The following is a 13,986-nucleotide window of genomic DNA, read 5'->3' on the forward strand; positions in this document are numbered from 1 at the left end:
GGTTTACATCCCTCCACACAGTTTTGCATCAGGAAGGTCACCCGGTCGTAAAACTCAGCGAAATAAATAACTAAATAAATAAATAAATAAATAAAAGAATTAAATTATATACGCAAGTGCCGACACCAAGAACATTTGGAAAAGGCCAGGAAGATCCTAAAGTCAGTTCATTTCTAAACACTGTATTATAATGAATTTCTATCATATCCCAAAAAAATCATAAACTTTTATCGCAAATAAGGATTTTCCCATAATGAACCCAATTCATGTGACGTCTTAAATATTATTCATCATCGACTGCTTGTTTTAATCGAAGTTTTTTAATACCTGTATTCATATGAGGCTGTAATGGAAAGTGTATAGTTATTAAATGCTATTAAATACTAAATACGCACTAAATTTCTACCTCGTTTCTCTCAAAAGTAACTTTATGGTCCTCAGCTTAACGTGGCCTAACACCGCCTAAGTTCGACATCAAATTGGGTAATAATTTTTTTAACAACACTTGTAGTTTGTAGAAATATCGTTCATATTCTTGGTATAGTACCTACAAAATTCGAACATAAAGATTATATTTTTGTAATGTCACCCAACATAGCGGAAACAATTGTGTATCGATAATGTTTGCAGGGATACCTGGATAGAGGCAAACACAGAAAAGTAATCATTTGGAATAATGAGAAATGGTATAATTTCCTGGGATGCGGATGATAGTAAAACATCAAGCTTGAGAAAGTGGAGAGATTGGTCAATATTTTCACATAAAACAGCAGGAATATATAAAATTCTTCCAGAAATTGTAATATACGGCAGTAGTTGAGGTATAATATAACTTCACCGTATAACAGGATTAGTTCCGGATTTTGATAAGGTAATACTGAACAACTGTATGAAAGCGACAGTTGCACCAATCTATTTACAAGGGAACACGAATAATTCCAAGACAAACTTAAATATTGCTTTTTATATTAGCTCACTTCATAAGGTGCTTAAATCTTATCTTGCAAAATATAGGGTGATCTTCACAGGAGAAGAAGATGGATGAAGGTTATTGCGGTTTTAGTCCATAAGGGGTTCAATCAAGACCATATTTTCACTGTGTTTCAAGTAATTACCCATTTTTTGAGATAAACCAAGATAGACCAAGAAACGGAATAAAAAATAATGTCATGGGTAGAGAAGTTGGCAATATGTAGAGCCCATGACAGGATATTATAGTTATTACGGTTGTTTTTGTTGACAGTCAAACTATAGTAAGAGTTGATGGTAGCTGACTAGTTTCGGGACGTAATAGCTGAGTAATATTGGAACCAAGTCGGTTGCTGTGCGAATCCCAGTCAATGCACGTAGGTTTGTTGAAATTGAAAGCCATGTCCCTGTCGTTCAGATCCCATGTAAAATTAAATGTCTTGCAGCTGTTAATCAGGACTCCAAGCTGAAACCTTCCTTGCTCTTTTATTTTTGGAGTATTTGGTTCAAAGCTTACACAGTCAATCTGGTTACCTAGGTAATTTACAAAAAGTAAAATTGGAGTATGATTCAGCAGAAAGAAAATGTAACCAGTTTGGATTAAGCAGGTTACTGAGTCTTAATGGAAAACTGTGGGAAAATCGTTCAGTCTAATATCCTGTAGTACGGAAATAATTTCAGTAAATGTTATGTGAAAATCTGAATTTGCAAGATTATGTGTTGTCGATAGAGAAAAAATCTGTGGAATCTTCTTCTTTTCTTCTGCTTCTTCTTCTCCTTCTTCTATTCTTCCCCGTTTCTGGGGATGTTATGTCCGAATGTCTTTTTTTGACGCCACAAAATGTATCACTTGTAGTTTGTTTCAATATGTTTGTCATAGTTCTGGTATGGTATGGTATGGTATGGTATGGTATGGTATGGTATGGTATGGTATGGTATGGTATGGTATGGTATGGTATGGTATGGTACCTGAAAGATACGTATATAACGAAAATTCACTGGCAATGTGATCTGAAATCGCCTAAATTTGTGTGTTAAGATTATCTCTTACTTGGGTAAAATGGACAGGCGGAACATTTCAATAATTATCGTACTCATGGTGCACGTTATTCCAAAAGGGAAGAGTATTAAATATTAAATCAAAACGTAACACAGATAACGTACTGAGAATATCTAGGACATAAAGTGATAATTTGTAAAATGGCTATAACAACTCTTGGGTTTAATGTCGTTATAGGAAAAGAATTGTAATAAAAAATGAAATGAAACTTTGCAGTAATTCAATTCTCTCCCCTCAGTTTCAGATGATCCAGAGCTAGGGTATAGGAGTATTCGATCCTGGCTCAGACAGGTGGTATTTGAATGTACTCAAATACGTCAGCCCCGTGTCGGTAAATTTATCGGCACTTAAAATAAACCACGCGGGGAAAAATTCTACCACCTCGACGTCTCCGAAAACTGTAAAAGTAGCTAGTGGGACGTAAAACATTTGTTTTTATTATTGTTGTTGTTGTTGTGAGATTACATTTGGGATCAAAATCAAAAATTTTCAAGAAAATAATACTTAGCGCTCTGATTTGAGTCCGACGTTACAGTGCGAGTTAAAGACGGGTGGACTCGGGATATCTTACTCTCAAGTTGCATGTAGCAGATGTCAAGGCAACTAGAATGTTTGTCTTGTAAATAAAAACAATAGAACCGTCTATGATTGGGTAAAGACTATGTTAGCAAGGATCTCCTTCGATGAAGCGGTGTGGATGAAGGTATGTAAAGTATCCCTAAATTTCAAAACCCCTGGAGTCTTAATGAAATCAAGAGAAAGAGACTCGGGGTATGGAGAGATTTTTAATTCATTTCATTCATACAAAATTATAATAAATAGAATAATAATTTATATCATAGAGACGAGTTTCTGTATTCAGCGAGACTCATTCCCCCAATTGAACCTATTTAGAAGGCCAGTCGCAGACTTGTATGGACGGATTAAACTCGAGTTTGTCTGGACACTGAAACAAAGTGGCTTTCTTGGTGTTGAGGTCACACTTATAGAATTTGGTCTTGTCGCTAGGATGTGGCAGGTGCCATCTGTGGGCCGTGGCTCCCTTACAGATATCTCCTTCTCCTGATCCTCCAGAGCTATCTCCAGAATCTCCACAGTCTCCAGACTCGCTGGACGAAGAAGAGGATTCGCATTCCTTGGAAGGTTTCGGGGACGTGCTGGTTGTCTTGGGTTTCTCAGTGGTCGTTGTTGGCTTCTTGGTGGTGGTGGTGGTGGTGGTGGTGGTAGGTGAGAGTGGTTTGGGAGAGTTGGAGGACTCCTTACTCTCAGAAGAAGAGGACGAGTCGTCTCCATTATTATCTCCTGAATTTCCTCCAGAACCGTCACCAGACCCTCCAGATCCTCCAGCCTTACACCCTGCTCTGTTCGGCCAGTCACACACCTGTAGTTTAGGGTTGAAGTGCAGTCCAGAGGGACAGCTCTCCTGTTTGGGCTTGGCGTGGTCACAGCGCCAGAACTTGGTGCAGTCCTTGTTGTCCGGCAGGTGTTCGGTGCGGTCCTTAGGGTCCGGGTCTGGACATGACCCCACGGGGGTGGAGCGGACGTAGGCGAGCGTCACTAGGACGACGGCGAGACACAGGACTGTTGACAAAGATTCTATTTTAGATGTAACGCAATTTGACATTAAATATAGTGTAATAACTTTAAATTCAAATTCACACATTTCTGAATGTACTTAAAGCTTTTTTGTCTCAATAAACTATCAAACAGTTCACAATTTATAAATAAATATTTGCATCTACTGTATTCCACACAGCGTTAAACTGGCTTTCTAAATTATTTAATTAAACTGTAATTAATAATTTGAGGCGGAAAAAAGTTTATCAAATCTAAAATCTCTGTATTATTCACAAAAATAAACCTGTAATAACACTTCTAATTTACGTACAAATAATGACACTAATATTTCACAATGGAAAGCAGAAATACTAGTTCACACAACAGTAGCAACTAGGAACTGTATTCTGGAGGCTCGACATTTTCTGTCATGACAATGGTTTTCTTCATATACAGAAGAGCCTTCCTAACTTCAGTGTCCTATAAAACATCGTAGTGGTAATTATTATTTTAAGAAGAAGTGCAACTGGGGAAGCATCCTCAGCATATATGGTATTTAAAACCTTTAAGCGACCCTTTTCATTAATGTAACCTAAAACCATTTCATTTTCGTCCCAAAAATCTAATGTGTGTGAAACCATTATAAATCCAAAGGAACATTTATACTTCGGGTTGTGAGGGGAGGTATATAGATATAGCTATTTGGTTTCCTGAATTTTGAGGAAAATCTCAGCCTGCATCAGATTATTTGTGGTTCGTGATCATTGCAGTAAGTGATACATGAATATTAATGTACAGTATGTGTAATTCTAAAATTTCTATATAATTTGGTTTGTATCTTTCAGCATGGTACTGAATTATTTCTTTTATATTTCTATGTATTAACCATTGTTTCCTTAAGGAAGTTACTAATATTTGGACACGACGACCTCCTGAAAGCTCTATAACAGAGTCCATTATTCTCCTAGGTAACCTATCTTCCTCCATTCGCCTCACATGACCCCACAATCGAAGCCAGTTTATGCGTACAGCTTCATCCCTCGAGTTCATTCCTAACTTAGCCTTTAACTCCTCATTCCTAGTATCCTCCTGCCATTGTTCTCACCTATTTGTACCAGCAATCATTCTCGCTAATTTCATGAGCTTTCGCTTCCGTAAAGCAAAGTTGGTCTGAAAACAGACCGATGTAAATATAGTTTCGTCCGGGAGCTGACTTCCTTCTTACAGAATACTCTTGATCGCAACTGCGAGCTCAATGCATTAGCTTTACTGCAACTTGATTCAATCTCACTTATTATATTAGCATCCTGGAAGAACACACATCCTAAATGCTTGAAATTATCTACCTGTTCCAGCTTTGTATCACCAATCTGACATTCAATTCTGCTGAATTCCTTACCTACGGACATCAATTTAGTCTTCGAAAAGCTCATTTTCATACCATACTCATTGCACCTATTTTCAAGTTCCAAGATATGGGACAGCTGGCTTTCGGCACAATCTGCCATTAAGACCAAGTCGTCAACATAGGCCAGACTGCTTACTACATTTCCACTAAACTGAATCCCTCCCTGCCACTTTATACCTTTCAGCAGATGATCCATGTAAACTACGAACAACAAAGGTGAAAGATGTCTAACACCTGTATGTACTCTGAACCAAGAATTCATTCTACCATCAATTCTCACTGTAGCCCAATTGTCAACATGAATGCCTTTGATCGATTTGAATAATCTACCCTTAATCCCATAGTCGCCCAGTATGGTGAACATCTTTTCCCTCGGTACCCTGTCATATGCTTTCTCTACATCTACGAAACATAAACACAACTGACTATTCCTCTCGTAGCATTTTTCAGTTACCTCGCGCATACTGAAAATCCGATCTTGACAGCCCTTCAGTGGTCTCAAACTACACTGGTTTTCATCCAACGTCCTCTCAACCACTGATCACACCCTCCCTTCCCAGATGCCAGTGAATACTTTGCCTAGTACACTAATCAATGAGATACTGAACCCATAATTCTACGTAAGTCAAGGGTTCAATACCTCGATAGTTCTTGCAATCCTTCCTGCTCCCTAGCTTATAGATAGGTGCAATTATTTACTGCTTTTGTCTGTCTGAAAGTGATTAATTCTTCTGGCTCGGGGACTGGTTGTTTGTGTTTGTCCCAACATTCTCCTCTTCATATTCAGACAACACACTACACTACCAACCACCACAGAAACAAGCAATAGTGATTACATCCCCCTAAATAGGGTTGGCATCAGGAAGGGCATCCAGGCGTAAAAAAGGGCCAAGTCCCCATCTGCGACACAGTTCGCACCCGCGACCCCACAAGCCGTGGTAAAAGTGGTAGAAGAAGAATACTGTGTTAAATGGCTACTGACGATTTATTTATTATTATTATTATTATTATTATTATTATTATTATTATTATTATTATTATTATTATTATTATTATTATTAAATCACCGTCAGGAATGTACCTGAAATGTAAGAATGTGAAAAAGTCTTAGAGTTGGTCGAACGCAAATTTAACCTCAGAATGACACGTTTCGTACAATCAAATGATAATCTTCAGAACGCTCAAACCACGTCAAAAATAAGACATCATGTTGGAATAATATATTGTTAAATACCCTTAAATTGGAGTCCCCTAGAGGCCTTTGGTCTACCAAGCGACCACTGCTCATCTTGAATGCCTGAGGTGACGTGTGGTCAGCGTGGTGATTCCTTTCGGCCGTTATCCTTGGCTTGCTAGACAGGACCCGCCATCTCGCGGCCAGATAGCTCCTCCATTGTAAACACGTAGGCTGAGTATACCTCGAACCAACTCTCGAGTCTATGTAAATATCACTGACCTCACCGGAAATCGAACCCGGGGCCTCCAGGTAAGAAGCAGGTACGCTACTCTTATATCACGAAGCTAGGTGAAAAAATATTCGCAAGTATTATATGAACTATGTAAGATTTTGTTTGTATTGTAAATTGACTTGGACTGATTGGATTGATTTCTCACATTCTCATCGTTAACAAGTGGTTCGATTCCCACCTCAGCCATCCTCGACGTGGATTTCCATGGTTTCCCACTTCTCCTCCAGGCAAATGTCGGGATGGTACCTAACCTAAGGACAAAGCGACTTCCTTCCTTCCCACTCCCTTGTCTATCCCTCCCAATGTTCCCATCCCCACACAAGACCCATGTTCAGCATAGCGGGTGAGGCCGCCTGGGCGAGGTACTGATCCTCTTACCCTGTTTTATCCACGACCCAAAGTCTTACGCTCCAGGACACTGCCCTTGAGGCGATGGAGGTGAGATCCCTCGGTGAGTTCAGGGGAAGAACCAAGCCTGGAGGGTAAATTGTTTAAGAAAGAAAGAAAGAAAGAAAAAATTCAAGAAGTAAATTACGAGTAAAAATTACATTTTCTGAAAAGTAACAATTGCATGTAAAAATTTCGAAATACTTTGATTACTTTTACTCAATTACTTCCCAACACTTTATATCTGACTATCAAGTTAAGTACAAAACTTTCAATATCTCACCTTTCATCTTTGAAGAGCTTGATGGATGTCTGATATTGACTGCATCTGATTCGGTGTTTAAATACTAAACTTTACCTAACACAACGCCCATTCATTGCTGTCACTCATATTACTGCTAATCCTCTTAATCCCAATTGGAGATTAGGGCTCCTAGAATTCCAGGACGTCACTTTATCATCGCACTTCGACCAGAGTAACGGATACTGGTTCCATTGAATGGTGACGTTTGCAATCGAAATATATCTCATAATTTGTGCCGCATTTATCCTAATGACACATGCAGAGGCAAACCTTAGAGTGCTTAGAAGAAAATTGAAGAGTTTCCCATAACTACTAATACTAAATTTGTTCATTCCTGGGCCGATGAGCTAGATGTTAGGCCCCTTTAAACAACAAGCAAGCATGTTTTCATTCCTCCTCTGAAGGGGGAGGCGGGCCTCCCAGACGGAGTTTTGTATCAGAGAAGATATGCGGAGAAGGTGAGAGGGTTGACGGTCGTGGCCTTAGCTAGGAACTCTCCAGGCATTCATCTTAGTGCAGGAGAATGGAAAACCATTCTCAGGACAGCCGCTGGTGTGGACCAGCCCCCCTCCGTCTTCTGAATACAAAGGCGTAGCCGTGCCCACACCTCAGCTGCTCGGGTGGCTGGTCGCAGTGCAAAGCTGTCGGATCACAGAACAGCCATGGCCACCTGGGGGCCTTTTCCCTTAAACTGTCTCCCACAGTTAGTATTAAGGCCTAGTTACATCAAGGGTAGCTAGAAGAGAGACGGTAGGTGTCACGAGACGGATGCGCAGTGGACTGCGGTGGTCGCGACGTCGCTGGACCGGCCCTCCCCTTACACTACGCATTGTTTGGCGCGCTAATATCAGTTTATATAGTAACTGATGCCGGTGATTTCACTCAACCAGTTTAGTTTGGTGCATTGCTGTTCGTCTGCGATCTGCACATTGTTTCTTTAATTAACTAATTACTTTCGAGGCTTGCGAATGTTTTGAAAGTCGTGAACTTGTGCTTATCGTTCGTGAGTGAAGTGAATTTCAGTGTTTATGTCGTGTTTTTGCTGTTAAAATGCCGTGCTGTGCGGTTGCAGGCTGTACAAATCATCCCAACAAAGCAAAGAATCTTAAGTTGTCCTTTTATAAATTCCCAAGAGACCCAACTCTACACAAACAATGGATAAAGTTTAGTAAAAGAAAAGTCGCACGAATATGCTCCAAACATTTTCTGTCCTCTGATTTTGAAAGATTTACAATCTGAGTTGTTGAGCCCTTCCACTAAGCGCTTGTTGAAAAAAGGAACAGTTCCTTCTCAAAACATTTCCACGTTTTCTGCATCAATAGACAATTCAGAGAGAAAGGCGGGATTGTATAAAAGTTCTAGAATCGCTAATAAGCAAATCTGTAAAGAAATCAAGTGAGCTTAATGACCTTTCTCAGGAAGGACAAATTAACGAACAGTTACACCAAAAGAAAGTCAACTTACCCTTGAAGTGTGAAGTAGCTGGTGTGATGGTCAAAAATGAATTAAAAGAAACAATAAAATTACTTACTGAAGATCTAAAAGGAGTCCAAACCAAAATAACGGGATTGGAGGCAATTTTAAAGAACTATAAGGATTTTTTCTAAATGTCAAAAACAATGTTCACTTAACGGAAAGTGCACAAACTGGTCACCTGAAGATGTAGCCAAAGCAGTTACAATTCGGTGTATCTGTAAAAAAAAGCTTTGTCATATGTTAGGGAAACTCTAAAATATTCCCTTCCTAGTGAATACAATAACACAGCGGTTGTCACAATTTTTAACTCCACCTGGGTTTTTGGATAGCAGTTTTAACCTACTTAAGGGTCAATCAAATATTATGAATGATAATTTTAAAAGAAATGTAGTGATGAGCTTTGAAGAGATGAAAGTTAAATCTGATATATGCTGCGATAGTGTCGAAGACGTATTTAGAGGGCCGCATGTAAATGTGCAGGTTTTTTTATAATAAGAAGTCTAACTGGTAAATGGAAACAGCCTCTTTACTATCACTTCGACCATACTGTCACTACTGATTTATTTTATGAAACGGTAAATCTAGTTGAGGAAACGCGATTTTGCTCAAAGGCTTTTGTGAGTGATGTGGGTGGTTCGAACCGAAAGTTAAGCGACCTGAGAATAAATCCAGAGAAGTCTTCCATAACAAATCCATGTACTGATGAACGTGTGATTTGGGCGTTTTTTGCTGGAGGTTTTACGTCGTGCCAACACAGATAGGTCTTATGGCGACGATGGGATAGGAAAGGCCTAGGAGTTGAAGGAAGCGGCCGTGGTCTTAATTATGGTACAGCCCCAGCATTTGCCTGGTGTGAAAATGTGAAACCACGGAAAACCATCTCCAGGGCTGCCGACAGTGGGATTCAAACCCACTATCTCCCGGATGCAAGCTCACAGCCGCGCTCCCCTAACCGCACGGCCAACTCGCCCGGTAATTTGGGCATTTTGTGACGTTCCTCATATACTTCAGTTAATAAGAAACCATCTGTTCGACGCTTGCATCTGGAAAAACGGTTACAAAAGACATCTTTGTAGACTTAGTACAGTACCAGAAAATTGGGAACTTAAAATTCACTCACAAAATAACCGAACAACATTTGCTAGTAAGTGGTAGTGAACGACAGAACGTAAGAAAAGCTGCTAAACTACTCTCGAGCACTGTGGCTAAGGCTATATCGTACAATTTTCCTAGGAATGAACATGTAGTACAATTTGCTGAAGCTGTTAATGATATATTTGATGTCCATAATAACAGAATCCCTCATCATCCAACAAACAAGTTCAAAAGTGCTTACGGAACAAGTTTAGAGGAATAGAATGTCATCCTGAATAAAATGTTCGGCCTATTTTCATCGGCAAGAGATATGGAAAGACTGACTTACTACATTTTCAAATAGGCTGTATGGTTTCCACCCGTAGTTTGCACGGATTATTTCAAAACCTAACATCTGAAGGATATCAATATCTACTAGCATCGAAATGTAATCAAGATGTTTAGAATATTTTTCGATGATATGGGGCTTAGGTCGGTTTTCGGTTTTATGACCACCCCCTGCCCACAACAGTTACCCAGAGCATAAAGTCCCTATTACTGAGCAAAATTGCATATGACAGAATTGAAACTGCAACAGGGAAGAGAGTGAAACATTAACTGTCGACATCCTCGCCGAGTAGGCTGTGCTGTTCCTAAGGACACCCTAGAATCATTCGAAACTAACATGGAAATTTTTGATTCAGAGTATGATGACTTTAACTGTGTAGTTGATTCATTAACAGATCAATTTACTGAGCAGCACAATTTCGAAGATTGCTTACATAATGAAAATAAGGACTTACTGAAAATGTTGGCGGGGTATATTGCATACCGAGATACAAAAAACGAATCACCACTAGCTTCATCTACGGAGGGAAAAATGGAAAATGCGTTATATACGAACTCTGACTGGATCTCGGCTTTGTCTAGAGAAAGCTTAATGTATATATCTCCCTAGTGGTTCGACACTGCTTGCGAACTGGAAAAATATTTTCAAAGGTTCCACGGAAATGGTCTGAGGAAGTGTCCAAGAATGATAAAGGAACTAATAGATATTATCAGACCTAAGTACAGTGAAGTAGATGACTTCGCTGTTACGTGTTTTGTGAGAACTCGTTCATTTATTAGAATGAGAGAACTGAAAAAAAGAGAGCACTTAAGAGGTCAGTGAATGAAAACTGGACTACAGATGAGCATGCTGACGCTGCACGGAAAAAATCGAAAAAGTTGAACAAAATTAAGTCCATAAAGGTAGGCCTAATTTAATAATAATGCTATTTTTGTTATGCAAATTTATTATCATTATTATCTTTAAGAAATTTAACTCTTAATCTTTTGTTTTGAAATATGTTGTGATTAAAAACTACAGCCTTAATATACTTTTGTGAAATAGGGCTCCATATTTTACTCGATATTCATTAATAATAATAATAATAATAATAATAATAATAATAATAATAATAATAATAATAATAATAATAACGTTATTACAGTCATTACTATCTTCAGGAAAAGTAACAACATGCAGTATTTACTCTTGTGTATTTTATTTAGACTTTTTTCTGTTAATATGATTTCTTGATTGTTAAGCTTTGATTTATTTAATCTGTACGTGCCTTTGCTGGCGAGATGTAGTGTTTACAGTGCACTATGTCTTCTGGTATGGGCTATATCAAATTTGTTACTTTCATTGACCTGTCTCAGTCTCATCCTTGGCTTTGACAATATGAAAGTGACTGAGGTATGAGCGATGCTAGTAATGCCATTCCTTATGCAGCCAGTCCCTGTTATGAATGGTGTGAAGATATCGCTCATAGGGTCGGTTGATGCATGCATTTCAGTGGGCTTGGCAGACTGATACGTAATAGCAGCGGCTGGCTCGGTGAGGAAAGCAACGGGAAACTACCTCACTCCTCACGCCTAGGCTACTTATGACAGCTGTTGGCGGAGCTGCAGAAGATCAAACCAGCCATCGGGCTGAATACCCAACATACATACATACATACGTGCATACGGTACTTTAATTTTTTCAAGTAATTGAGAACTGTAAATACTAAAATTTCCGGTGTATTGGAACATTTAAAAATTATATTTAAACTATTCTGGCTTTGAAAGTAGGTCTGCAATATTTACGAAAGCACACAAACGAAATAGTAAAAATCCTAGTTTTATGCAATATCTTAGTGGTTTTCGTGTGAAAGTATTATATTACAAGGTAAACGTATTTGTGGTAAGGAAGATAAGCAGGGCGTTCGGCACACTGATTTGTACTAAGTTACAGCGCCTGGCAGACTAGAGTCCGCTGACGTCACACGTTCCTGGTCGGCTGCGCGTGACACCTACTGTCTCTGTTTAGCTACCGTGGTTACATCATCTATTGATAAACTAGATGGTAGCTACATTGGAGATAAACTAATAATAATAATAATAATAATAATAATAATAATAATAATAATAATAATAATAATAATGTTATTTGCTTTACGACCCACTAACTACTTTTACGATTTCGGAGACGCTGAGGTGCCGGAATTTTGTCCCGCAGGAGTTCTTTTTATGTGCCAGTAATCTACCAACTCAAGGCTGACGTATTTGAGCACTTTCAAATACCACCGGGCTGAGCCAGGATCGAACCTGCCACGTTGGGGTCAGAAGGCCACTCACCCCGGCTGAAGATAAACTACCCGGAGGGATAACAGCCTTGGTACTACGGCATGCGTACTCACCCACATGGAGGCGTTAGGTAGCTATCAACAGCTAAACACCAAAATACTGTATAGGGGTTGGCTGGGCCGATTTTCAGCAAAATTCTCACTTTCGGAAAAAGTGCTGCCTATCGTCAGATGTATGAAGCTCATTTTGATTGTCTTATTTGCCTTTACTTACATCAATATGACTATGTGAGAGCGTGGTGTAACTTTACCAATCTGGGAGAGAAATTTACTGGCAAAATGTTAAATTGTAAGGACTTCATCGAACGTAAAAAGCAGATTCTCTAACACGGTGACTGGAGAAGATGTGTTGGGAATTTAATTTTACTAACGAAGTATTTTGTTTTCAAACCTGAATAAATAGCTTTTCCAAGTACCGAAGGCAACATGTAAAGTCTAAGTATACTAGGCTAATTTGAGATATCTAGGCGCAAGTGATGAAAATAATAATAATAATAATAATAATAATAATAATAATAATAATAATAATAATAATAATACCCTGGAGGGTAAGCGGATTAAGAAAGCAAGAAAGAAACATTTCAAGAAGTAAATTAGGAGTAAAATTTACATTTTCTGGACAGTAACAATTACATGTAAAAATTCCTTTAAATTTCTGGCCTTAATTACGGCACAGCCTGGTGTAAAAATAGGAAACCACGGAAAACCATCTTCAGGGCTGCCGACAATGGGTTTCGAGCCCACCATCTCCCGAATGCTAGCTGGTAGCTACGTAGCCCAAGCCGCACGCCACTTGCTCGGTACAGTCGCTTCCTTCCCAGTCCTAGCCCTTTTCTACCACATCATCACCATATGACCTGTCTGTGTCAATGCAACGTAAGGCCTAATGTAAGAAAATTATTATTATTATTATTATTATTATTATTATTATTATTATTATTATTATTATTATTATTATCATCCTCCGCCGGTATCGAATCCGGAACCCTCTGAACCGAAGGGCAGTACGTTGACCAATCAGCCAAGGAGTCGAACTGTCTGGGTAGGGATTATACAAAAATAGAAAGAGAAAAGGAATTCCATACAAATATAAAATTATTAAATAAAGAATGGGTTGCACCAAGAAGAACGTCCGGCTCCATGGCTAAATGGTTAGCGTGCTGGCCTTTGGTCGCAGGATGCCGGGTTCGATTCCCGGCAGGATCGGGATTTTTAACCTTAATTGATTAACTTCGCTGGCACGGGGGCTGGGTGTATGTGTCGTCTTTATCATCATTTCATCCTCATCACGACGCGCAGGTCGCCTATGGGAGTCAAATCAAGAGACCTGCATCTGGCGAGCCGAACTTGTCCTCGGACACTCCCGGCACTAAAAGCCATACGCCACTTCATTTTTACCAGGAAGAACAGCAAAATGTTCCTGTATTTAAACATTCAATTACCAAGCTCTATTCACCCTTACCCATGCCCATGCCGGATTTATCTGGACGTTTTAGCAATACCCGAAATGGGCTGAGTAGTTGAAAAAATATTACAAATATTTGCTAAGTTACTGAAGAATCATGGAAATAAAACATTTGGCTAAAAATTGTCATCTCTTGCCTCTTTCG

At 39.2% G+C, this 13,986-nt stretch overlaps 1 protein-coding gene across 1 annotated transcript; it reads right to left on the minus strand.

Annotated features, from left to right (window-relative positions):
• Window positions 1-2,795: 2,795 nt before the first annotated feature.
• LOC136857781 (chondroitin proteoglycan 2) lies at window positions 2,796-7,208 on the minus strand. The gene is made up of 2 exons (XM_067136687.2): window positions 7,134-7,208; window positions 2,796-3,610 (listed from the first exon to the last, which is right to left on the minus strand). Exons 1-2 carry the CDS (start codon window positions 7,138-7,140, stop codon window positions 2,916-2,918), a joined length of 702 nt encoding a protein of 233 aa, XP_066992788.2. The 5' UTR covers window positions 7,141-7,208; the 3' UTR covers window positions 2,796-2,915.
• Between the last annotated feature and the right edge of the window lie 6,778 nt (window positions 7,209-13,986).

The sequence above is a fragment of the Anabrus simplex genome, chromosome 1 (assembly GCF_040414725.1).
Source record: "Anabrus simplex isolate iqAnaSimp1 chromosome 1, ASM4041472v1, whole genome shotgun sequence".
NCBI lineage: Eukaryota > Metazoa > Arthropoda > Insecta > Orthoptera > Tettigoniidae > Anabrus > Anabrus simplex.